Below are 26,895 nucleotides of genomic sequence, written 5' to 3' on the forward strand. Positions count from 1 at the left end.
AATTATGTCGCCCATCTTTCCATACATCTTCAGTATTAAGAGATTTAAATGAATTATGAATAGCTTTTCAGTGTGACCATACCATAATTCCCTCTAGCCTTCTCCCTCATTGCCAACATATTCTTGTGTCAGTTATGCTGATGCTGTAGTAAACCTTCCACCTTTACCATAATTTCCCCAATTTGTCCAATTGGTTTCTAAGACTACTTGATTTTGGATAGCGGTAGGGAAAGAGTAAAGTGAAACAGGGCATGTGTGAGGGCACGTGCGTGTCTGAGTTGAGAGGGGGGTTACTAAGGAAAGACGAAGCGTGGGAATGAAACATTTTCCAGGTTTTTTCAGTTCTGTGGAAAACAAGAGTGGGAACAATTAATACACTGTGACCAAAGCTGAGAGGCAGCGGAGAGGGTGAGGGAGACAGACTTTGGACACAGTCTAATATGATATCAGACTAAGAGTGCAGGAGGGTCAGCTCTACTCACAGTCCGCACATCAGAGCACAAAGACAGAGAGCGAGTGGACTGGTGAGGTTAATGAAGAGGGCAGGAACAGAGAAGAACAGTGCCCAATCTATAATTACCCCCATCACAAGTGACTGGCCACATAACTTGCATAGCTTCCAATGGTGACGGTGTGCCTGGACGAGGAGTCAGAGAGGAATGGGTACGCACAGACACTCAAACCAAATACATAGGCACCAAAAAGGAGACATACAGATGCAATATATATCACACAATAACACACAGACACTCATACGATTATCTTGCATATAAACACACACACACACACACACACACACACACAAGGAAACAGAGACATACATACCAAGAAAGTTCAATAAAGCACCATTTTCTCATTAAATTGAGCTCTTTATTGGAACTTAAAAACAGTACAGAAATAAAAAATGTGTGTTTAGGTATGTCCCACTTAGGTTTGTGACTGTTTGTGTGCATGAGAGAAGGAGAAGAATTAACCAGGAGCGGAGGGAATTCGATTTAGAGGATCGTAGCAGATGGGACAGCAGAACAGAGAACGGCTGAAAAAGGAGCAGCAGAACAGAGCGTGCGTGGAAATAGGAACATCATGTCAAACATTAAAATTATCAACACCATTTACCTCATTAAATACAGCACAGTTCCACCTGCGTCCACACACACATCCAATGTTAGCATCTGACGCAGAGTATCATTGCAGTAATAATAATGTGCACATTGACTTTATTCTATACATAACTGTAAATGAGCATGATACCAGTGTAATGGCTCATCAGAGACCATTTGTTCTGAATTACAACTGCTTACAGCAGCGAACTGCGGTTACTGATGCCAGGAATGGTATGTATGTTTAAGCCAGGGAAGGGGGGTTAGGGAAGAGCATCTTCTCAGTTCTACCTCATCCGTGCTTTCAAATCGTTTGAAAATTGTGATGAATGAAGTATCGCAGCCTCCCTTCTCTGCATCCGTGGTTAAGCTTCAGTCAACACCAAGCCGCTCAATGAAGATGTCGCGGTGCTGGCTCGCTAAAGAGGAAGAGGAAGAGGGTGGTGTAGGTGGGGCCCACCTAGGGGCTGTGACGCTGAGGGGAGATGGCGCGAGTGTGGCTCTACGTGCTCAGAGGGGTGGAGGGTCGCACTGCGTTAAAGGGTGTGTTGGGGAAGATTCTGGGGTGGCTCCACTGGGAGGTTGTTCTTGGCCTCTCCCACCACATCCTGGGAAATGGGTGGGTTAGCACCTGGAGAAGGAGAGGGGGCATTAAAAACACAAAGAGGCACTATGCAAGTCTACTGGAGGTAGGTCCTTTCTTTACAACACAATACAACACATTTTCCCATTTTCACTCTGTCCCTCTCACCTTCTTCTAGTTTCTTCAACCCTTCCTGAAATTGTAGCTCGTTATTAGGGCCTGTAGGGGGCTGCCCTTCCGGTGCCTGTGCTACTTTCTGTCTCTGGGACATCTCCATTACTGCCTGAAAAAAAACAGAAAAAGGGGGAAATTCAAACCCTTCTTAAGAATATACATAATTTCACTGAATGAAACATCCTAGATTTTTCCAGTGAAACTCTGGCACTGTCACCCCTGACCCTCACCTGCTGGTACTCTTTCCTCTGTGCCTCCAGGGCCTTGCCCCTCTCCTTCAGCAGCTCCTGCTCGTGCCGCAGAGACGCGGCCCTCCTGCCCAGTTCCATCTCCTTCTCCCGGAGCTCCGTCTCAAACTTCTGTAGCTCCGCCTCCGAGTACACAGGCTTTGTGTTGTCCAGGGTCTTCAACAGACAAACGATCACGTCAGTCTCACCACCACTATGGCTATGTCTCTAGACATAGTTTGCTTAAGCCAAGACAAAGACCCCTCCATAAATCATAGCATAATTATTTATTCTTAAATATGTACTACACAAAACTTCAAACTGACATAATAAAAAACTGATCCGGAGGAAAATACCTTATTTTGGAATATTGCTGAAATGTGCCTCTTCATGGTTATCGGGGAAATACAGTACCTTCTTAATATATCTCAATATTTGTTTAAATCTAAAGAAGGTTTCTGGACTGCACAATTGCAACTCTTGTCAAACAAATGCATTTCCAGCATCTTTAAAGGTGTACTGTATCTGTATCTTTAGAACAGCAATTAGATTTTTTCACAAATCTTCTCCATGATTTAGCAAATTACATACACAAATAAAGACCTGTACATTTCAATCTTATGATGAGAAAAGCAGATTTATGGACCATTGATTCACTTCAGTCAATTAGTTGATCAGTTAAATAATTTTGATACCTGTTTTTATGTAATTCACAGAATGCATATCTATGAAAGACATAATGTGGCTTAAGATGGTAAATGATCCTTTCATTATCAAAACCAGCAAACACCTTGTTAAAATTCCGGGATTGCAATTGTGGTTGAAACATGAACCAGCACAGACAGAGGGTCTGCAGTACCAAGGTTGGGAATCATTGTTCCACAGCACAGTGGCCAACATTGCTGGATTTCTCTTTGTCCAGAGGAAAGAGTGCCCCCCACTGGCGCACTAACACCTCCAGCAGATGCAACATTTTCCCAAGGTGGTCTCCCATCCAAGTACCAAGCAAGCCCAAGCCTGTTTAGCTTAAACAATTTACCATGAGAAGGTTGGTATGGTTGCTAGCAAGTTATATGGAGTATAAAAAGAACTAAAAGGATATAAGGTGCTATAATATTAACTAAAAAAGGAACCGTAGAGCCACAAAGAAAATCGTTAGAATCACCAGCAAATAGATTGCTATCTCAACCTCATAGCAATTTCAATTGAGTTTTAAATTGCAATTCAATTAATTGAATAATAATAATTTCAATGAATTGTTATTATTTCAAGTGAATTTTCTTTGTTTAATTCATGTGGTTGAAGAGAAAATGGGAGTAAGTCAAAATATTTGTTCCGTATAATGAAATAGGGCACATAAATTATAAGACAAAACAAACTGAAGGTAGCAGGTTAACTGTCATTCTTTGTCATAAAGTCATTCTAGTTTGACTCAACCAGGAACAAAGAATCATTTTGATCTCTTAACCAAAGGAGGAATGCATCTTTATGAATCCTGCATGCTTGGTATTGAGCCCTATTTGCATAGAAATGGTCATTTTGACAGCAAAATACATGCAAGTAAACAACTGAAATATACATGACCAAGATTAAGCATCTCTGCTGTTATGTTCCTGATAGTTCACTTCATGTGCTTCCCACCCATTGTGGGGGCTTAGTGCATCATATGTAATTTTTAAAAAATGGTACTGGCGGTGGTTTAAACAGGCACAAAAACATCCCATAGCCTTTTGCGGATTCCCCTCTCAGAAGTATCTCTCAAATGAGCAATTAGGAAAAATATTCAGTTACATATTGTGAGTGTATTCATGTTGTGACAACATTAGACAGGGAAGGATGAGTCATTCTTTACATACAGAAGTAACAGTGTTAATATAACATATAAATGCTTTGCATATTACTATTCCTACAAGAATTCAAACTCTTTCTCACCTCCCATTCTTTAGGATTGTTGAACTCTTTCTTCTCTGTCGATTTCAGGAACTCCTCTAGGCTGACGAGACGATCATGATTGGTATCCACCTACCAAAAACAATTGGGGGAATAAAAAAGGTAAATAAGGTATGAATAACCTTCAACAGGGGTTACCAAACTGTCAGAGGATTAGCTGATTGCTGGGTATTGCAATGGGGACAGTACAGTAATATGAAGTCATTACAATACAATTACGATAAATGCAAGACATGGAATAGACAGAATTATGTACTTTAGCTTTTACTTTATGTACTATTGTGAATGCTACGCTTGTGCTCTATGGACTTTCTGAGGCACAGAGGCAAATAATACATAGACAGCAATCGAGGGATGGATGGTTATGAAAGAGAAAGGGAAGACTGACATTCTTCATCACATGTTCTCTCATCCTCAGCCTCTCTTCCTCCATCTCCATCATATCATCCTCTTCATTCCTGGGGTCATACACCTTTGCCAGCTGAAGGGGAAAGAGGGGTGGGGAAGGAGAGGGGGTGAGAGAGAGAGAGAGAGAAAGGTTTAGAGTAAAATTTAAAAAAAGAATTTATTTATAGTTATTTTCACTTAGATGTCAGTATAGATGTTCAGAATCTGTATACATTGTCACACTTTTTTTCTCCTAGTAATTGGGAATATTGTTAAAATGTGTATGCCTGTACAAATAACACTGTAGACCATGTTAACGTTGACAGTTATCATTATTAACTGCTGAAAAATTGAAGAAAACATTTTTGCAGAAATGGCAAAAAAGGGGAAACCGCCAAAAAAATCATGGAATCCGTGACACCCGTGACTTCCCTGACAAACACCCAGCCTTACATATATACATTTACTGGAGGCAGCAGACCACTAGCAGTGATACCAAACAGACAGAGAAGGATTGTAATACCTCTTTAGTGAACAAAGCCTCCAGTTCTTGCTCATCCAAAACTCCATCTCCATTGGTATCTTTGAAAAAAATTGTGTCAGAAGCAGAATTACAACATAGTACCTTCATGGACATTTTAATAAGGACCTGTTATGCAATACCACAAATAAAATCAGAGCCAAATAATTCAATACATTTTCTTTTTTCATAGAATTCATAGTGGAAGCCATTTTGCAAAAGAGGGAGTGCAGCATTAGTCCATAAAACAAGGCTCTTCAACCATTTCTTCAACATTTAAAAATTGTACATAATGGCTAAACATTTCCCATACTATTTATAAAAGTAGAAAATAAATGATGTACTATTTAAGTTTGTATACACACTGAATGTGAACAGCACAAGTAGCTGCATATCTATTCATTTGCTGTTACTGAGAGGCCCGCTGACACTGCAAAGTCTCTTCAGAATTCAGGTTTTCCTCAGGAAAATAATTAGTAAAGGGGGAAGTGACTCAGGCGTTAAGCAGCGGTGGCATAAACCGGCAAGCTGTGGTATTCACACGGAACAGTGGAGTAGTGCCGTTCCTTAATTTAGGTCAACTGTCAAAAAAGAAGCAGAAGCCGTGTGCTAGGGGAAGACTGGTGAACAGACCGTGGAGTTTGAAGAAGGTTTTGGGGTTGAACTCCTGAGGGTCTAGGCCATCGGTCTCCTCCCACACTTCTCTGAGCTGAGCCACGCTACCCTGAGGTAGAGGGAAGAGATAAGGAAGGTGAGAATAGCGCACTGCATGTTCACAACAATGCAGCAGAGTGAAGACCACACTAACGCAGGCCAGGTGTGAGACGAGGTTGGGTAGCGCACAGACAGGCGAAAATGCCTGCCTCTAGAGCATTTGTGCCTCTTTACCCTGATGTCTATGTCCTTCTCTCTCCTTAATTTCATCCCTCAGGAACCACATCTCTCTTCGCCACCTCTCTCTAACTGCATTCTGCATTTGTATTTGTTCTAATATTGTAGCTTGTTCTTCTCCCTAGTTTGGCCTGGCATAAATCAGGTCAGAATAATGTTAATTACGTGAACTGAACTGTGTGCTTGGCTATAAACAGCTGTACGAAATGAGTATTGTACCTTATTGAACCTGTGTTTTGAATTTGTCCAATGACCATGATATGCACTTTTGTACGTCACTTTGGATAAAAGCATCTGATAAATAAATGTGATGTAATGTAATGCATTCCCTTCCTGCCACCTGCCCTGGCCTCTGCTCCCTCCTCTCTTACCGGAGCATTGACTTTAGGGTGCTGTCTGTGCTTCTCCTTTAACTCCTCCAGCCTCTTCTCCTCCTTCTCCCTCTTCTCCTCATCCAGGCTCTTCAGGTACTCCCTCCTCTCGTGCTCCTTCAGCATCTCGTAGCGCTTGAACTCCTCATGGCGCTCTGCGTCGTAGCTCTCCAGGTCCTTGGTCGCCTGTCGCAGACAGATTGGATGGGCCCCATGAGGCAACAAAGCCAGAAAACAAAGCCCTACAGGAGACTTCATTCATAACGTCCTGTTTCACGGTTAATTCATGTCTTTCAAATCTTTATGATTAACTTTGCTCCCAAGGTTAAACTGTATGTTGCCATGGTATCTCCCCAATCTTGCTTTCTATGCTCTCTGAATAATCCCTACATCACCCCCCCCCCCCACTTTGTTACCGTGGAGATGAGGAGCTCCAAGTCTTTGGCTTCAAAGGTGTTCTGGTTGTGGGGGTCCAGGTGCTCAAACTGCTTTAGCAGCGAGGCATGGTCTATCTGCATGTCTGGGAAGAGAAGGGGCAACATTAGACTTGGATTAGCACTGGACACTTTGGGGACACAGAAAGTTTAATGCACCAAAATCATTACATTGCCATGATATCTACGTGGGTGAAAATGCTAACTCTTTGTGATGATTTTGTTATCAACTGTATTATTAGTCAATGGAAATACAACAATCTGTTTTCAATTCATTTTCAAACGAAGCTTTGTGGAGCTTTTCTGATGAATCAGACAACAAATAAAAAAACTATTTAACAATGCTGAATAATAATTTCTGGAATTTCTTAATACCCTACCCTCATAGTAGAATTTGGGAAGGTTTTCCATCATGTTGGCCTGACTCCATTTAAACTAATAAAACCATAAGGGATCACACTCAACTGCAATGTACTATCATATAGAGGCTTGTATCAGTAACGGTACAGTGCTTTCAGAAGGTTTTCATACCCCGTGGTAGGGTCCTGACATATTTCGATATATTGATATTTTTTAATATGAGGCTCATATCGATATTGATAATATGACAATTTCTTACGACAGTGACTTAAATAATGGTAAGTCATATGTCCACGCTGTTCATACACCCTCTCCCCCTCTCACTGTGTGTGTTGGTACTGTTCATACACCCTCTCCCTCTCTCACTGTGTGTGTTGGTACTGTTCCTACACCCTCTCCCTCTCTCACTGTGTGTTGGTACTGTTCCTACACCCTCTCCCTCTCTCACTGTGTGTTGGTACTGTTCATACACCCTCTCCCTCTCTCACTGTGTGTGTTGGTACTGTTCCTACACCCTCTCCCTCTCTCACTGTGTGTTGGTACTGTTCCTACACCCTCTCCCTCTCTCACTGTGTGTTGGTACTGTTCATACACCCTCTCCCTCTCTCACTGTGTGTGTTGGTACTGTTCCTACACCCTCTCCCTCTCTCACTGTGTGTTGGTACTGTTCCTACACCCTCTCCCTCTCTCACTGTGTGTTGGTACTGTTCATACACCCTCTCCCTCTCTCACTGTGTGTGTTGGTACTGTTCATACACCCTCTCCCCCTCTCACTGTGTGTGTTGTTACTGTTCATACACCCTCTCCCTCTCTCACTGTGTGTGTTGGTACTGTTCCTATACCCTCTCCCTCTCTCACTGTGTGCGTTGGTACTGTTCATACACCTTCTCCCCCTCTCACTGTGTGTGTTGGTACTGTTCATACACCCTCTCCCTCTCTCACTGTGTGTGTTGGTACTGTTCATACACCCTCTCCCTCTCTCACTGTGTGTGTTGGTACTGTTCCTACACCCTCTCCCTCTCTCACTGTGTGTTGGTACTGTTCCTACACCCTCTCCCTCTCTCACTGTGTTTTGGTACTGTTCATACACCCTCTCCCTCTCTCACTGTGTGTGTTGGTACTGTTCATACACCCTCTCCCCCTCTCACTGTGTGTGTTGTTACTGTTCATACACCCTCTCCCTCTCTCACTGTGTGTGTTGGTACTGTTCCTATACCCTCTCCCTCTCTCACTGTGTGCGTTGGTACTGTTCATACACCTTCTCCCCCTCTCACTGTGTGTGTTGGTACTGTTCATACACCCTCTCCCTCTCTCACTGTGTGTGTTGGTACTGTTCATACACCCTCTCCCTCTCTCACTGTGTGTGTTGGTACTGTTCCTACACCCTCTCCCTCTCTCACTGTGTGTGTTGGTACTGTTCATACACCCTCTCCCCCTCTCACTGTGTGTGTTGGTACTGTTCATACACCCTCTCCCCCTCTCACTGTGTGTGTTGTTACTGTTCATACACCCTCTCCCTCTCTCACTGTGTGTGTTGGTACTGTTCCTATACCCTCTCCCTCTCTCACTGTGTGCGTTGGTACTGTTCATACACCTTCTCCCCCTCTCACTGTGTGTGTTGGTACTGTTCATACACCCTCTCCCTCTCTCACTGTGTGTGTTGGTACTGTTCCTATACCCTCTCCCTCTCTCACTGTGTGCGTTGGTACTGTTCATACACCTTCTCCCCCTCTCACTGTGTGTTGGTACTGTTCATACACCCTCTCCCTCTCTCACTGTGTGTGTTGGTACTGTTCCTACACCCTCTCCCTCTCTCACTGTGTGTTGGTACTGTTCCTACACCCTCTCCCTCTCTCACTGTGTGTGTTGGTACTGTTCATACACCCTCTCCCCCTCTCACTGTGTGTGTTGGTACTGTTCTTATACCCTCTCCCTCTCTCACTGTGTGTGTTGGTACTGTTCCTATACCCTCTCCCTCTCTCACTGTGTGCGTTGGTACTGTTCATACACCTTCTCCCCCTCTCACTGTGTGTGTTGGTACTGTTCATACACCCTCTCCCTCTCTCACTGTGTGTGTTGGTACTGTTCATACACCCTCTCCCTCTCTCACTGTGTGTGTTGGTACTGTTCATACACCCTCTTCCTCTCTCACTGTGTGTGTTGGTACTGTCCATACACCCTCTCCCCCTCTCACTGTGTGTGTTGGTACTGTCCATCTTGGCCTTCAACAGCATCCTGAGTCTGGACACCTCTTGTCGCTTCAGCTCATCCAGACGGGTCCTGACGTTGTGACCCACCAGGTCCAACTCTTTACTGAGACGACCATTCTGAGAGGGACAGACGGAGCGATGCAGTATTTACATGCTCACTGAGATGACCATTCTCACAAGATAAAAGACTAGACTGAGTATTTAGACACAGACATAGTAAAAGAGAGAGCGCATTGGGTCTTTCTATGCAAAATCAATGCTGACGTGCATGTTGATACATCCCTTAGATAACACTGCATTTCAGCATTTAGCAGACACAAATTGATACTTGCTCTTGATACACAATCTGTTTACACAGCTGGATATTTTGCCGAAGCTATGCAGGTTAAGTCCCTTGCACAATGCAAGTATAACCAGACACAAAACCTATTAACTACAAACTTAGTTCCCTAACCATTATGCTACACTGTTCTCCCATTTAAAATTGAAGAACTGAACGGGGAATTTTTCATTGCCAACAATTTGATAGCCCATTGTCTCCTCTTCTAATGGTTAACATCCTTTTTGCCATTCAGTGCTGAGAATTGTTTATGCATGGTGTGGATCAGTGAGTGAGCAGTACAATTGCCACTAAAGTTTCTCTCTCCAGTTGCAGCCAACATGTTATCAAATCAAAATGATTTTTATAAAAATTGAATTATCTGAAAATGACGCATTTCAAAATATTCAGAGCTTGACACAGGTTTCAACATGACATAACTGTCTATGTTATGTGAACATAGAAAGGGTGCTGCCTTAAAGGGCATGACAAGTATAAAAAACCATTGAATTATTTTATTAGATTATTAAATATTTTAAACTTCGGACAAACACCACATTAAGTCTAAGTCGTTTACTACACAAAAAATGAGCCTTCAGCTTATACAGCCATATAATCTCATTCACACTGCACTCACAGTGATAACCCGATGACTGAATGTAGGCTAAACGCTTTGAAAAAGCAAAGACAAAAATTGAAAGCAAAGAGAAGCGTTACCTTGATATCTTCGGTATTGGCGGACTGTAGCTTCTCTCTGAAGTGAGGGTCTGTCTCCAGTACCTCAATTACCTCCCTCAAGTACCTGTCATAGTACAGGCCTGTGTCCTGTAGAAAGAGGTAGGCAAGACTTGTTTCATACACTGACCGCAAGAGGGAGAAGGTAAGTACAACAGAGACACTGTACAAAGCAAAATTGGTTAGTACACCACACAATTTATCCTTAAAATGCAATATGGTTTTTCAGCTGTCCATATCTGGTGTGACCGAATGATTGAACTATGTCATAAGTTAAAAGACATTTTCCTGATGATCAAGTTTCAAGAATTCGGTTGTGTGTTAAACTGACCACTTTTTACTTATTTAGTCCAAGGAGAGACAGATAAGATGTTTGATGCTTAACATACCACACTTTCTTCCTGTTTCGGCTCCTGGGGAGGTACAGTTTCCTGCGGCTTGGTATTGTGGTCAATGGGCACTGACCACACCCCCAGCAAAATGGACAAGGGCAGCAGCCACTGAAGTGCCACAGTCATTATCCTTAAACAAAAAGCACTGACTTCAATACAAAAATCAATAATGTAGTAAAAACAGGAATGGCTACAGAGTCATTTATGATTCCCTCTTTATTCATCGCTAAGGAAAGACTTACTGTAAATAATAATGCTAAATTTGAGAATGTGTCAGCTCAACATTTCAATGAGCATACTTAAATTCAACAGAGCGTAATTCAGTAAATTTTATATTCAATCCACGATTCAAAATAAATTCTAGTATAGAGTGAAGTCGTGGATATTCTACGATTAGAGACAAAAACCATAGATCCATGCTTGCTTTTTACTAAATCGTCAAATGCTAGCCCAGGGTAGGAAAATCAGCATTTAAAAAGATGACATATCTCGCCATCTCGCACGCTAATTTCAGCTGAGAGAACCGTTACTAGTGAGTCGCTACGTAGAATGAATTGAATTTACATCCTGTTATTTTAACTAATCTTGGATCGGCTGTTTCAGCATCCATGTTCGTGAAACATGGTTCTGCCTGGTAAGCGCAGAGATGTCATCTACCAGTCGTAGGGTGCGCGCCTTGCACAAAATAGCAGCTATATGTTGTTAGCATTAGTAGATAGCTACCGTACACATTAGCACCCCACAGTGTATAGATAGTCTGTCTATCCACATTGCTGAATTCAAAACCCTCAGTTGAAAAAGTTAACGTTATAGTTACGTATGTATGCCGTTATCTATGTTACCACTAACATCGCACTTGCTTACCTTAACGAATCTTTCGTTTCCCGTTGTATCTATGTCCTACGTTTATTTTGCTTCCCTGGTGTCTCAACTACTCAATTCCTCTGACGTTTTCTTTACGACTCAACGCGTCGCGTATGAAATACGTCATAAAAATGTACAAAGTGTAGTCGTTCATTCTCCGAACGGCACACACGTGTTAGCAACTGGTTAGCAAACCTTACGCAAGGATTCTGTTTTTTTCCCCCGCTTAGAACTTCCGTTTCTCGGGAAATGTTATGTTCAGAATGACAGGAGCATGATTAGCAAAACAGCTTAAGGCACCGTACCCCTTCCTACAAGTTATCAACAATGTTTGTCTTTGATTTGTTGTCCTTCAAAAACAATTTTTTTTAAGTAAATGGCGTTAATAATACTAATAATAATAATAGTAATCAATCAAATAAGAAAATGCATGTGCAAAATGTGAAAAGAAACACTGGACTCGATACAGTAGGGTATGCTATAATTGTATTGATTAAATACATTTAATTGATTTGAAAAATAAATCTGTATAAACATTTGGATAGATTATTTCACGCAATACAAAATAAAAATATGGCAGTATTCATAAATAAACATAAATAATATTAAATAAATAAATACATGAATAAATATATAAATAGATAAATAATACATTCGTAATGAACAAAGTGATTAAGGTAGATACAAAAAATAAAATAATAAATATTATAGCCACAGAAATAGTAAGGTCGATATAACAGGAATACAATAAATTAGATATGTTCCAACTTAACCATTGCTTTAAATGAATGTAAATAATATTATATTAATAGACATATAGGAATTTAATATATAAATAAATGTAAAACATACACATAAGGAAATCGATAGACAAACATGAACATGAACTATCTAGTACATATTTATCAGTCTTAACTGATTCGTCTAATTAAATCATTTACATTTATTTTTTAAAAATAGATAATGCATTAGCACTCAAAACACTCAAAAATCAATCTCCCTTAAGTCAGTTGGTGTGCTGGCTCTTTCTGTGTCAATTTCCTCCAGTGCTTCCTCCTCCTTCTCAACTTCTGGACACATTTTTCTTTCCCTGGGTCCACTTCTGAGATGCTCTGTGAGGGCTCCCTCTATCAGCTCTGTGTAGTATTGCAGCACACCCTGTGGGATACATACACAGACATGCTGTACTCACGTGTGGTACGTTTTTCACTTTCACCAAATAGGACTGGTGATTTACAATGTGGCACATAAACTGTTCAAAATATAATTTTGTTATTTTGTACGTTAGGAAATTAATATAGGTTTCTAAAAATAAAGACAATCAAGTGTTTTTCTCCCACTGGATTCAGTGGAATAGAGTAAATTCAAAACCAAAATTGTTTTTGTCAGCAGAAATTATGATAGAGAGAAGAAAGAAAAGTGGCATTAATAGACGATGCATTGTATAAATATGTCACACATGGATCAAATACATAGATTAAATACCTTTTAAATGGCAGTAAAATTTAAAAACCATCCTGCAGATCCCTTAGAATTGTCAATGAAACATGCTACATTGACATATAAATATTCTGTTCTGAATATTGCTGAAAATGGTTTGGTATTTTTTGTGTTCTAATTAAGATGAACTATGCCACATGCCATCAAAATAAAAACATTTCTCTAGATGACTACCAAGGTTTTTACCACATATATTTGCTCAGGTTCTGAATGATGATCATGATTTCTGTCTGGCACTCACCAAATCAATCTGACAAAGTGTAGCCAGTTCATTTGTGCCCAGCTGAAGACCTTTGCTTCCTAGACCAGAAAGGGCAGCATTCAGTGCTGCTGCTGCAATTAAAGATGGAGGAATTCCCAAGAAACGAGAGTCACAGACACACATGGCCACCAGTGTGTCAACGTGACGTCGTAGAGTTGATAATAAAGCTTGAGAATCTCTGTCTGTTTGTCCATCCTCCTCCACCCTCTCCCTCTCCAGTGAAAACAAGAAGTGTGGGAGGAAGTCATGTGGGGTTACCACAGCAACATCCCATCGGAGAGTTGCCAGGACGACACGTTCCATGTCCTGAAAGAGAGAGAAATATATTAATTGGAGGACACACTTTTATTTTAAAACCCAAATTCAGTTACATACAAGGGGAGAGAGAGTGAGAGAAAGAGAAAGAGAAAGAGAGAGAGAGGGAGAGGGAGAGAGATGGATCTGAACTAAAAGGAAGCAGCTTCCTAGACCCAAAATAACATTTATTTGATAGTTTTTCTTTTAATGCAATATCTTTAACTTAATAATATATCACACACAGCTGATTTATTATTTATTTTTGCAATGGGAGTATGGGAGTCAAAGTTGATTTGTTCGTCTAACCATTTGACCTAAGAATGGACATACATCAGGCCTGCTCAGATGTGTCTAATTGCCCTCAAACTTAAAAAAATCTAAATGCTAACAATCCAATTCTTGAATCTCTTCTGCCTGTTATTGGCCATGAATGAAACATGAAGTCTAAGATGGGCACATGAAGCCAGTCATAAAGCTAAAAATAGTCATAGTGCCATGGTGGCATGTCAAATGACTCACCCTTAAATTGTTAGGCAGGAAGCAGAAGTTGGCTGCAGCACACAAGTTGCCTGCACTGACTGGTTCACTTCCGGTCACTTTTGACGCAATGAGGATACAGGCCGCAGAGAGACAGAGAGGTGAGACAGGAAGGGACAATGATGCAGACAGGAAGCGATCCAGCAGAGAGACAGAGAGGGCGTACACCGATTCTTCACAGCCACACTCAGAGCACACCTGAGGAAGAAAGACCAAAAGAAACATGCACACAAATTCACCGTTAACTGATTATGAAGTCGCCAACACATGATTGGAACGTTACTTAACCATGATTTACACATACATTTTATTAAAAGACCGTTTTAACATCTCAATGTCCCAACTAGTCCATTCTAAGGTAGGCTACTGTCACTCTACGGCTATCTTTCCTCTCATTTGTGTTAGTGAAGGAATGTGCAATAAAAAAGAATAAAAAGGAACGCTTCATAAAATTCAATTTTGGTGTATCTGAGCAATAAATATATAACTTCCCATCACACGACTCAGTAGGAAGAAACTAAATCATCTTAATGGTGGTAATACTCGGAACAGTTTTTATTTGTTTTTTTTTGTTTGTTTTTTCATACAGCAATTTCCCATTTATCATGATGCAGACATTTCCTCTTACCATCGTATCATATCACATCATAATGCAGATCCTTGAATAATGCATTCAATGTCCAAAAAACTTTTTCCTTACCCTTTTAAATAACTTAAATTGTATTACAATTAGTAGCTTCAATGAGTGAAGTCAATTTTTTTTTTTTCATAAAATGAATCAATACAAATAATTGCAGTGCATAAAGTTAAATTGCTGATACCTTTATATTCTTAAAAACAATGTTGAAACTGGATATTTGATCTTCCCAGATACTTCCCAGTAATTAGGAAATTATGTAAGAACCTGATCAGTCTTCTAAATTTTACATTTCATAAATAATTATTTTGAGACCAATACACTAACTTAAGGAGAGTTACATTATTTGAAGTATATAATTAAATCTATAACTTAAGACACTTTAAAATTGTGATTGAAATGCAGTTTAGGTAGGCTCATTATAATTATAATTTTAAAATAGATTTTTAGATTATCTTTAATCATTTGGAAGCCCTAATCTCAAATCATTACCAGCATCTACAAAAAGGCATGGTCCTCAAACAGATCATTATAAATATGAACTTGCCAAACACTTACCTCCAGCACCCATTTGGCCAGTTCTTCCCTCCTGTGGGGCTCCCTCTGGATCAGTGAGATGTAGAGAGGTGAGAGCAGGTATCGTTCCTCTGACTGCAGCAGCCTGTTGATTACGCGTCCCCCAGACACGCTGGGGTCCCACTGGGCTCTCAGCTGAGGTTTGTGGGAGACCCTTCCCTCCTCATCACACCACAGTGACGCAGACATCTGCAACAGTGAGGTGGGCTGCACTTATCCTTGGTGGAGGCTCACTCTAACCTCTCAGGTTGGTTGTATCTTTGCAGGTTCTTTCCCGTTATTTGTTTTGCGTTGTCTGTGTCTCTGTGCCAAGTGTTGATGTGTCCGTTCCTCAGTATCTATGTGTCTCACCTGCGGACTCTGAAAGGGTGTGTGTTTCTCTCCAGTCTGACTCCTCATCTCTGCTTTCATCTTTTTATACATCTCATGAAAGAATGGCCGAGAAGGAGGGGTGAGTACAGACAGAGAGTGTCAGAGAGAAGAAAGAGGGGAGGGAAGAACTGGTAAAAATATATAATAAAAAAGACGACAATTGTGTGTGCTCAACAATGGAATTAACAGGTGGGCAGAGAGAGTAAAAGAGACAGGGAGCCAGAGGGAGGGAGCAGACAAGAGAGGGAGGGGCCAGAGAGAGAAGGGAGCAGATTGCCTCCGACAGAGAGGGACTGGTAAAGAAAGAGTGGGAGAGCGAAAGAGGTCATCTCCAAATTGTGACAATGAGAATGAATAACAATGGAAGAAACTATGTTTGGTGGTAGTGAGAGGGAGAGAGATGAACAGAGGGAAAGAGATATTTCTGTACCATCGCATTAATCCCAGTGCTCTCATCCCAAATCTGTTTTTGTGTTATTCAACAGTTGGCAAATGGAAATCACTACAGTGGATTTGCGAACACAAACCCATGAGGCTCGGAGTTTACAGTTGCCATAGCAGCATTAGCGACACAAAAGCAAATGTACAGTATTACACTATATACACAATACAGAAAGTGCCTTCAGTACTCATAAAAAGGATAGTTTAATCCAACATCGGTCTTGCTAACATCAGTTTTCTCTCTCCCTCGGAACTTTCATTGTCAAAGGAACCTGTGGCACCCTCCCACCGTCTGCATTAATCTGTTTATTGCACCATGAATACACCAGGGAGGGCAGGGCGTGGTATGTGAAACAGACAGTGGCGTTCAGCAGGTCAATGAGGCGTATTGTCCTGCTCACAAATCACTGTCAGACACCGGCTTCTGGCCTTATGGTCCATTGTGCACACTCACAAACACGCACTCTCCTCTGGGGCTCTCTGTCAGTCACAAAAGGGTCATGCGCATAAGGAACACATGCACTGTATTTGACACCGTCAGTGACTTCACTTGACTTTTTACTCACCACATTTGTGGTTTAGGGCTATGTTTACATCTCTGTGCCATTCTTTAATTTTGTTCTTTTTAAGTCTTTAAGAAATAAAGATTAACACATTTTTTTTTTTGTATTTTATGGGTGAAGAGCAATATAATATAGTAAAATATTTTAAAATCCATTTCTCAAACATTGTATTAAAAACAGTGAATAAAGATCGTTTAGCCATAGGTAATGTTGACCTGTTAATAATGTGACGTAATTCACTTTTTATTTGTATTTATAACTGGAATTCTTTTATTTGTCATGTGACCAATACTCTACACTGTGTTAATATCACCGCATACTCTACCCAAGTTGATGGCAAAAAATGGATTGTCTTTGTATTCTCAGTCCAAATAAAACAACCCAAACCAATCTAATACACTTACTTTACCCACATACTGTACTTTTTCTTAGAGAGACAGTACACATAAGGTAAATACTGCAAATGTTTATGTTGCCAAGAAGAAAACAAAAGCTATGTTCAGATTCAAGAACTAAAAATGAACTGATTTTGGTAGAAACAACACTGGAAACTTCATATAAAATAAGCTGTTAGAACTCTTGTTAACATTAAACAGATGCCTGAATAGTGAAACAGAATGTTCTCATTTCACCCCATATTTTGAGACCCTGGCTAGACAGCAGACAATAAGCAGTATAGCAAACTTGGAAATTACACAGAATGTGAATGTCTACTGTTTTAGAGAGCTGTTCTATGTAAATGTACAGAGCTAATGTTAGAGACAAGTCCTTAAAGCTCAGAGAATAAGCACAGATACTTATGCGACAGTATACTACACACAGTGCCAACACAAACGCACCAGGTCACACCAACAAAGCAATTTGAACTGCACTTAAAAACTGTGAAATACTGATGGACTCCAAAAGTTAAACGAGTAGAGGGATGGAGTAACAGATAGGCTGTTTAAAACAGCGTGCTAAATTCATGCGTTGCAGCTGTATTCAAACAGACATCTAGAGTAGGGCAAAGAAGAAAAGAGCAAAGACAGAAGGAGGGAGAGAAGGAGGAGTGGCTCTCCTCCCCTTATTTTCCAGCTCATTTCTCTGGAGAGGGGAGAAGTGTGCTCCTATTCTCTAATGGGACTTTCCACTGACACCTGCTGACTGACAAAAGTAGGACAAAAGAAGAATGAGAGCATTTCACCCAGTCATTAGACTGCATTAAGTCATGGTATATTATGGATGTTTTATGGTTTACTATAGAAAAGTACACTTAACATCTCATGAGTTTAGTAAACTTTGGTAAAATAATTGTGATTGCAAGATCATTGACAATTTTGCCAGAGTAGTAATAGAAATGGACAGCATATCTATCAGGAGACAGACACAGAAAGAAGCAGAGGATTTGAATCATGCCTTCAAGCATGGCATGTGACAGAGTAACAAAAATACATTTTATTTATAGTTCTGGGGAAATATATCTTATTTAATAGATTTCAGAAATTTTGAGTTCTTAAAGAATATTTAAATAGCAAAACCAAAATCAATGTGTAACACAATTACAGTAAGGTATGATGCTAACTATATTCCGAGTTGATGTGTTAGTAGACTGTATCAGTGATATGTCAGTGAGCTCAGTGACAGAGAATTGACAGACAGGAATATAACTAGCACAGCCAGACAAAGATGGGACAGAAGGAATCCAACTGTCAAACTAAAAGCCAGCTCCAATTTTGATAAATGTGCAAAGTAAAATAAAAATTCTCAAGTAAGCATTGATACTACAGTACATCTAAGTCTAATCATCAGAAACATTCAGAAATTTCTTATGTGATTTGTTGTACAAATACTATAACACTAATAATACACTTACAGTAACACTTACAAAGCAGCATACATTGCTTTGGAACATGTCATGAGCTCTAAATAGATTTCTAGTCTGAATAGTTATTTACTTATACCTACTCTGTCAGTACAAATCATACAATACATATGCACAGTATAAACTTAGGTGGGCTATGAATCAATATATTTAAGACTTGCTAATAAATCTGGAGCAATTTGCAGACGGACTACCAGGTTGTTACATAATTTGTTCCGAGAATCCATCATTAATATTTTATATTTGCATAATAAATGATTATTTGTTTGCTGCTGGCTAAACTAAATAAATCAGGCAATGCTACACAAAAAACCTTTGTGTTTATTAGGGAAGTGACTTCACAATGACAAAGGTTCTGCAAAGTTCTGAAACTATCTGTTGAGAGTTGAAGCAAAGTGAGCAAGTAGATTAGTTGACTATGCCAGCACCTCCATGGACTCCCCTCTGGCTTATTGGACAGACTGGATTCCTCAGCACCAGTTATTTATGTTGACAAACCAGAGAATTCCGCTGCTGCTTCAAATATTATGGCTGTGAATATAATGAAACACATGTTATTTCACCTGGCTGAAGATTCTGTCACTCCACTATAGTAGAGCAAATGATACTGCAGCTAAAACAAAATTAAAATAGCCTAGGCTAGAAAATATATTTATTGCTACCTGCTTCTGAATCTGATAATACAACAGGTATAGCTGCATACTATTTCCTCTCTCCACATAAAAACAGTAACCAAGCTCTCCTCCAGTTCCATTACCAATCTCCTGCCATAAAATGTGCAACAATATAATGTGTCTTGCCTAAAAAATCCACTAACCTGTTTCACATAATTCTCTAGAGAGTGAGACGATTCAAAAGAATAATGAAGGTGCAGTGACTTGAAATTGTGAGACTTTCATCCAGGAATAAAAAAGGTACATACATACATTGGGCAGTGAATGTCATGACATTATAGTTCACTGGATTTCTCTCTGGGTGATGTTTCTCAAACTGCTTCATAAAATCAAAATTGTGCTAAGCCCCAACCCTACGAACAAACACCACCAAAATGGAACATTTCTGTTCAAAAAGATGGCACTGTGCAGTTCTTCTGGCATGACTCATTCTGCAATACTTAAAATCACCAGCAGAGGAGGCCATTGTTTTGACAAAAAAGAAAGGCCTATTTTTAAAGAGCCAGTTTTTTTTTGTTCTCTTATTAATGCTGACATTGCTCAAGACAGAAAACTATGGCTAGTCCAAGAAAGTAAATTATCCTGTAAAATATATACATAACAACATCATAATTAAAGACATTTTTTAGCATCTTGTTGTCACAAACATACACATGGTATTTTCTTTCTTATCATTTTGATCTATTATTTTGCTGGCAGTGATGGACATTGCACTGGTAGCACTTTTTAATTTATGTTTTGGCAGATTTGCTGTCATTTGGCACAGTCCCCAAAATGAAGTGATTTTTTAAAACCACTGGCAAGGTCCTGTAGGTTTCTATCTTCAATGAACCCATGTACTGTCATGAAAAACCCAACTAACTCTCACAAGATTAAACGAAACAGTTGATATCATAGCAAATGCTTGTTTATTGCAAATAAATCATTTTAACGTTATGCAGTAGCATGTAGTTGCAAAAAAATAAAATAAAACCAATCGGTAGAAGCAACAAACCATTTTTTTCAATAGTGGATTGTATTTCCCCAACTACAGTGGCCTTTATAGATAATTAAGAAATGAACAGTGCCCGGATCACAGGGTGTTAAATAACCACATCATTTATTTATGTATTTGGGTGGATACTGTAGAGCTACAGTAGCTACAGTTAGTGAATGTAATGTAATGTCAGCAGGTTAAATATGTTTTTGAATGATGAGCTGAATGTCCTCCGCGGATTTCTACAGCCCTGTTGATGACATACCATTTATCAGACTAACATTTTACAGACGACAGTGACTTTAAAAAAATAATAAAATCAGATGACTATCCCTGTCCCTTGTGTCCCTTGTTCAACATTGCTAGCTTGTGGTTTTATCCTCACGTTGGGCATCGCTGAAAACATTAATGCACAAGATAAGAATTGAATAGAATTTAATTTAATATGTTTGCCTATTTGTTTACATTATTGACACATAAGAATAATAATTCAATGTGTAAAATTAGGACGCTGCTATATTTCAGTGGAAATTCCCCATACGCAACAGCCATTACACGCATAACCCCGGCACTTAGGTATAGACTCTTTTCAACAACAGCTGAGACAAATGAGAGCTAGCGCTACACAATGATGTCAAGCTGCTTATTTCACAGTCTACCAGTTAAGCCTGCACAGACAGTGAGTCAGGGGAGGACCCTTTGTCTGTGACTTGTGCAGGCAGACTGTGGATGGATGGCTGAACAAAGGGGGTCACGGGCAGTGTTCCTTCTCATTTTCGCATTCATGAGCAAAGTCTTATGTCTCATGGGTATAAAGTTCAGCACTTCGAGCAACTTCGGGGTGGGAGGGTGGGAGATAAATTGTTTATGTGGGTTTATGTGACAATGAAATGCATTTTATGAATATGTTTTAAAACTCAGCAAAAAGAGAAATTGTTGATCAGGGACGCGCAGTATTTAATTGTATTTTCTCGATGACGTTCTGTGATTTAACTACAGATAAATTTGCCTTGAAATCGATTCTTAAAAGATTTGTGGTCATGGTATCACATCATATATTTATGGTATGGACAATAGATGGAAAATAAATGAAAAATAAGCTTCTGAAAATGAAATAGTAAAACAACATTAGAGCACTGATTACAATAATATACAGGTTGTGGCCAAAAAGGTGGAAATACTAGTATGAAGGCACATATTAGGCCGCTGGGCCACTACACACTGCTGGAACAGCTTACGGTATATGTGCTGTGGCAAAGAATCTACCAGCATCTGGAATTCTGCAGGAGGAATACAGAACCCTTCTTTCACATAAAAAAGTCAGGCCTTGTTGACTAAGGTGAAAACCACTGTCCTAGATGTTATTCCAGAATCTCCCATAAATGCTTGATTAGATTCAGATCTTGTGATTGATTAGGTCATGGCATATGGATAACATGGTTTTTATGCTCACCAAACCACAGGGTGGCCGTACATGCTCTATGAATAGAGGCATTGTCATCCCCAAAGACACTCCTCCTGGCAGACATAAAGGCAATGACATGGGATGAAGGTGATCACTCTTGGAATCACTGTTGGAACTGCGCACTTGCCTGTTTCTCAAAAACATGACAATGGATGATTCATCAGCCCATATAACATTTCTTTGCCGTTCAGTTGTCCATTATGTATACCACTGTAAGCACACCTGTGCATTGCCAGGTGAAATTAGTGGTTTGTGCACCAGAATTGTAACATTCCACTCTGCAGATTTCTCAAAAGGCCGTTCTTCATCTGATTGCCTGCTCATTCGCAGGATTCATCCTTGTTTACTAACCCAAGTACATCACAGTCCAGGAGTACGCCCCTTTGACCACAGGTGCCATAAACATTGTTGATGATGTTCCCTCATAGTTCTAAGCTGACTTCATCTCAGACGCTGTTCCTTGTGACAAATCAGCAAGGTCAGCTGTCTTCAACACTGAAAGTCCAACCAAACCAGCCGCAGCAGTCACCCCTCTTTTAGTCCCTAGGGGCCTGTCGTCTAGCCATGCTAACCATAATTACTGGCAACCTTGTAATTATGCTAAGTCCTTTATTAACTTAGGTACCACACCTGTGTGGAAGCACCTACTTTTGATATACTGTATCCCACAATTACACAAATGGCTAAAATCCCTTGGACTGGTTAAATTAAACCCACCTTAAAACTGAATTATTTTATTGGTATAAAGTTGCTCATTACAGCAATGCAAAAACTTGAATGGAATTTCTACATAGCAAGCAGCGGTAAGCAATTTATGGCTATGCTAGGCCCTTGTCATTTTATTTTCCAGTGCATTTTTTCCCATTTCTCATTGCTTTGATCAACTGAGCTGAAATCCAGGTATTCATTCAAGTGCATGATTCTCCTACTCCACTGGCTGTCGCTCGCCAACAAAGGTCAGCATGGTAGATTTATTTATAAGGCAGTTTGTTATTTATTTACTTATTTATTAACTATTTTTTGTTGCGCAGTGTTTGAACAACAGAAGTTGTGTAGATGGATGCTACTTCAAACAGCACTGGCAAGGTTCAGAGTTGATAGATTGCAGAGTCCAATCAAGCCCTAGAATCATCATGCCTTAACAGAATGATCCACTCAGCAACCCAAAGCAATACTTTTTAAATTATGTTGCTACACAAAGTAATACCTTCTAAAATGTCATAAATGTGCATTTCTGCTTTATTATTATTATTATTATTATTATTATTATTATTATTATTATTATTATTATTATTACTGAATCACACTCCATTTTTCCAGTAGATTCAGACACATCACCGTGAAAGCTGAATACAAACAATGTACAATAAAAAAATGGTGTTTCAGCTATATTTTTATTTCAGCTATATACCATAATTATGCTTGTTTGTAAACGAGTGGCATATAGTTTTTAGAATATGGCTTAAAAGGCATCAAAACAGCAAAATATGTGAGTATGGAATATTTTTAACTCAGAAGGTAAGTGAAATACATGCAGATGACAGCATGTCAGAATAGAAAATGATGGCTCAGTACATTCTTCAGTACTGTATGCAGGTCAAAATGACTGACAGACAGATTGATAGATACGTGCATTGTACTCATTCACCTTGGAACTGGGCTACATGCGATTACTCATCTTCTTCATTCCCATTCGCCCCACTTATTCCCAGCCATATTTCAACATGAGCCATGTGCACTATACCATATCTCAAGTTAGGAATAGTTACACAGACCATCAGGTTAGGTTACGACTTTGACGCATGCCGGACATTTACATGTACCTACTGGCGCAAATATAGCTTCTCTGAAATGACAGGCATAATATTCTTAGAATACAACCTCTAATGCTGTATTCTTGGTCAGGAGGATATGTCTGTCATTTTTCTTGTCTTTTGCTGACTCAGTTAAAGTAAACTGTAGCCACCTTCTCACTTTTACACTTTCAGTATGATTGGATTCCTACCCCATGACCATCCAACCTGTCACAGGCCATCAGTCAGTACTCAAGAAGGGGAGAGGGACGACAGAATGAAGTTAATACAGACTCACCAGTTAGCAAACTAAAGTGAATACTTTCACACTGACCCTTTGTATTTGAACCATGCTGTCTATACCTCTATAACATTTAATTAATAAACCCAGATTTCATTTGGCATGTCTGTTGTGCTTTACTTTTATGCTTTTATGTTTTGTATCATTTAGCAATCTGCAGAATTTGAATGAATGGTAATTAATAATCATCCTCAAATTTGTCCATTCTATGACAGTATAATGTGAACATGAACCTCTATTAACATGGTTTTAAAATTAATATTTGTTTTTCAGTTAAACATGATACTTCATTTAGGCACTTGTCGTGTAGCTCCAGTACACCTCATTACCCCTCACACTATATGACAGGTGAATGGGCGCATATTTCTTTTTTTGGGCCAGTATGCGAGCACCCCACTGAGTGGCTGTCATGGTCCTGTGTTCCTGTCTGTGTTTCCCTTGTTGGGCCGCCAGATGGCGGCACTTCTGTTTTGTGTCCTGCTCCCCTCCTGTTAATTGTATGATTGTTTCAATTGTCTCGTTATCCCATCATGGTTCCCACCTGTGTCTTGTTATCCCCTCCTTCTGGTTTGATTGTTTTTTGAGTTCACCTGTGTCTTGTTACCCCTTGTCTATTTAAGTTCTCTGTTCCCTTGACTCGGGTGCTGGTTCCTTGCGTGTGTTCTGCCTTGTGTTTGTTACCTGACATACATGTACCTGCCTGCTTGTGTTTGTTTCCCGACTGTATGTACCTGCTTGTTCCCTTGTGCTCTGCCTTCCCGTGTTCTGCCCCGCCTGTGTTTTTGAGTTCTTGTTGTTTTCTGTTTCGTTAGATTATTTTTTGAGTTTGTGTTTCACCTGCCTGTATTTTGTTCCTGACTTGTGTTTTTGTCCTTCCCTTGTGCTCTGCCTTCCCGTGTTCTGCCCTGTCTGTGTTTTTGAGTTCCTGTTTTCTGTTTCATTAGATTATTTTTTGAGTTTGTGTTTTAGCCCATTGTGGCCTTGTCTGTTCCTTGTTTGTTCACCTTGTGTTAGTAAAGTCTTTGTTTATTTTCCCTTTTGAGTTTGTGTTTTTTTTCCCTCTGCGTTTGGGTCCCCCCTACCCGGACCGTCACAGAAGGAACCAGCACGTGTGGGACCCAGCAGAGGTGTTTTTTTTTTTTTTGTTTTTTTTTTTGTTTGTGTTTGTTTATCATGCCACCGGGGTGGTGGAGTGACCCGGAGGACTCGCCACCCAGCGACTGGGAGTCCCTCGCCCTTGAGCTTCCCAGTGCCCGGGGTGGGCGGTCACGGAGGCGCCGTGGTCGGGCTGCCTCCCGGTCGGCCAGACCTCCAGCTGCCCAGCCAGCGGTTCCCGGCCCTGCGTCATTCGAAGGGACTCGACTGGCGATCTTTCCAGGGCCCGGCCCGCGGGGGTCCCGCCGGTCCCGTCCAGCTGCCCAGCCTGGTTCCCTACGGCTGTGGTCTGTGCTCCTGTCCCCTGCCCAGCCCAGTCGGCAGGGCCCTCGGCCTGCTCCACCCCAAGTCCAGGAAGGGCCTTCACGGCCTGCTCTGCTCCAAGTCCCGGAGGGGCCTTCACGGCCTGCTCTGCCTCAAGTCCCGGAGCGGCCTTCACGGCCTGCTCTGCCTCAAGTCCCGGAGCGGCCTTCACGGCCTGCTCTGCCTCAAGTCCCGGAGCGGCCTTCACGGCCTGCTCTGCCTCAAGTCCCGGAGCGGCCTTCACGGCCTGCTCTGCCTCAAGTCCCGGAGCGGCCTTCACGGCCTGCTCTGCCTCAAGTCCCGGAGCGGCCTTCACGGCCTGCTCTGCCTCAAGCCCCGGAGCGGCCTTCACGGCCTGCTCTGCCTCAAGTCCCGGAGCGGCCTTCACGGCCTGCTCTGCCTCAAGTCCCGGAGCGGCCTTCACGGCCTGCTCTGCCTCAAGTCCCGGAGCGGCCTTCACGGCCTGCTCTGCCTCAAGTCCCGGAGCGGCCTTCACGGCCTGCTCTGCCTCAAGTCCCGGAGCGGCCTTCACGGCCTGCTCTGCCTCAAGTCCCGGAGCGGCCCCCAGAGCCACCTGGAGCCCCGGAGAGGCTCCCAGATCCGCCTCGAGCCCCGGAGAGGCTCCCAGATCCGCCTCGAGCCCCGGAGAGGCTCCCAGATCCGCCTCGAGCCCCGGAGAGGCTCCCAGATCCGCCTCGAGCCCCGGAGAGGCTCCCAGAGCCGCCTCGAGCTCCGGAGAGGCCCCCAGAGCCGCCTCGAGCTCCGGAGAGGCCCCCAGAGCCGCCTCGAGCCCCGGAGAGGCCCCCAGAGCTGCCTCGAGCCCCGGAGAGGCCCCCAGAGCCGCCTCCAGCCCCGGAGAGGCCCCCAGAGCCGCCTCCAGCCCCGGAGGTCCCGCCTGCTCTGACCCTTCCGCGGAGGCCGCCTGCTACACCCAAGTTTCGGGCTTTACTTGTGCCTCGAGCCCCGGGGGGGCCTCCGGAGCCGCCTCAAGCCCCAGGGGGGCCTCCGCAGCTGCCTCGAGTCCCGGGGGGGCCTCCGGAGCCGTCCAGAGCTCCGGAGAGGCTTCCAGAGCCGTCCAGAGCCCCGGAGAGGACAACGGTCCCTTCTGTTGTCCCGCAGGGGCCGCCGCAGACTGCTCTGGCCGCCCCGCAGGCTAAGCCACCTGCCTCTCCCCCTAGCGTTCGTGCTCCCCCTAGTGTTCTCGCGCCCCCCAGTGTCCGTTCTTCCCCTAGTGTTCTTGCTCTCCCTAGTGTCCACACCTTGCCCCCTGGCGTTCGTGCTCCCCCTGGCGTTCGTGCTCCCCCTGGCGTTCGTGCTCCCCCTGGCGTTCGTGCTTCCCCTAGTGTTCTCACGCCCCCCAGTGTCCGTTTTCCCTCTAGTGTTCCCCCGTCCTCCAGGGTTCGTCCTTCCCCTGGTGTCGTCGCTCCCCCGAGTGGTCGTCACTCCCCCGGTGTCCGTGCTCCCCCCAGTGGTCGTCCCTCCCCCGGTCTCGTCGCTCCCCCCAGTGGTCGTCCCTCCCCCGGTCTCGTCGCTCCCCCTGGTGTCCATTCTCCCTTTGGTGTCTGTCCTCCCAACCGTGTGTCCGTGTGTTCCCCGGCCCCCCTGTCTAATTGTCTGCCCGCCTGTTTGTCTGTTAGTCTACCCGTATGTGTGTCAGCCAGTTTG

General features: G+C 42.1%; 2 protein-coding genes across 2 annotated transcripts; both read right to left on the reverse strand.

Moving 5' to 3' along the window:
* Window positions 1-848: 848 nt before the first annotated feature.
* Window positions 849-11,690, reverse strand: LOC118220201 (nucleobindin-1-like). Its single transcript, XM_035403919.1, has 13 exons — window positions 11,518-11,690; window positions 10,651-10,783; window positions 10,244-10,351; window positions 9,192-9,324; window positions 6,620-6,723; window positions 6,204-6,389; window positions 5,575-5,665; window positions 4,945-5,003; window positions 4,423-4,515; window positions 4,017-4,106; window positions 2,088-2,261; window positions 1,852-1,966; window positions 849-1,731 (listed from the first exon to the last, which is right to left on the reverse strand). Exons 2-13 carry the CDS (start codon window positions 10,777-10,779, stop codon window positions 1,637-1,639), a joined length of 1,377 nt encoding a protein of 458 aa, XP_035259810.1. The 5' UTR covers window positions 10,780-10,783; window positions 11,518-11,690; the 3' UTR covers window positions 849-1,636.
* Window positions 11,691-12,249: 559 nt separating this feature from the next.
* Window positions 12,250-15,722, reverse strand: LOC118221459 (G1/S-specific cyclin-D1-like). Its single transcript, XM_035406543.1, has 4 exons — window positions 15,309-15,722; window positions 14,096-14,311; window positions 13,259-13,585; window positions 12,250-12,675 (listed from the first exon to the last, which is right to left on the reverse strand). Exons 1-4 carry the CDS (start codon window positions 15,513-15,515, stop codon window positions 12,502-12,504), a joined length of 924 nt encoding a protein of 307 aa, XP_035262434.1. The 5' UTR covers window positions 15,516-15,722; the 3' UTR covers window positions 12,250-12,501.
* Between the last annotated feature and the right edge of the window lie 11,173 nt (window positions 15,723-26,895).

This window comes from Anguilla anguilla, chromosome 2 (assembly GCF_013347855.1).
Source record: "Anguilla anguilla isolate fAngAng1 chromosome 2, fAngAng1.pri, whole genome shotgun sequence".
In the NCBI taxonomy this organism is placed as follows: domain Eukaryota; kingdom Metazoa; phylum Chordata; class Actinopteri; order Anguilliformes; family Anguillidae; genus Anguilla; species Anguilla anguilla.

What these genes read in the sequence shown, in the direction of transcription:
- LOC118220201 (XM_035403919.1), bottom strand. Translation starts at nt 10,779, where the DNA reads ATGACTGTGGCACTTCAGTGGCTGCTGCCCTTGTCCATTTTGCTGGGG. An exon ending in CCAATACCGAAGATATCAAG is followed by an intron (nt 9,325 to 10,243) that starts GTAACGCTTCTC and finishes TGTCCCTCTCAG; the next exon opens with AATGGTCGTCTCAGTAAAGA. An exon ending in GAGAACATGTGATGAAGAAT is followed by an intron (nt 4,107 to 4,422) that starts GTCAGTCTTCCC and finishes TGTTTTTGGTAG; the next exon opens with GTGGATACCAATCATGATCG.
- LOC118221459 (XM_035406543.1), bottom strand. Translation starts at nt 15,515, where the DNA reads ATGTCTGCGTCACTGTGGTGTGATGAGGAGGGAAGGGTCTCCCACAAA. An exon ending in TGGCCAAATGGGTGCTGGAG is followed by an intron (nt 14,312 to 15,308) that starts GTAAGTGTTTGG and finishes TTTCTTCCTCAG; the next exon opens with GTGTGCTCTGAGTGTGGCTG. An exon ending in TCCTGCCTAACAATTTAAGG is followed by an intron (nt 13,586 to 14,095) that starts GTGAGTCATTTG and finishes TCTCTCTTTCAG; the next exon opens with GACATGGAACGTGTCGTCCT.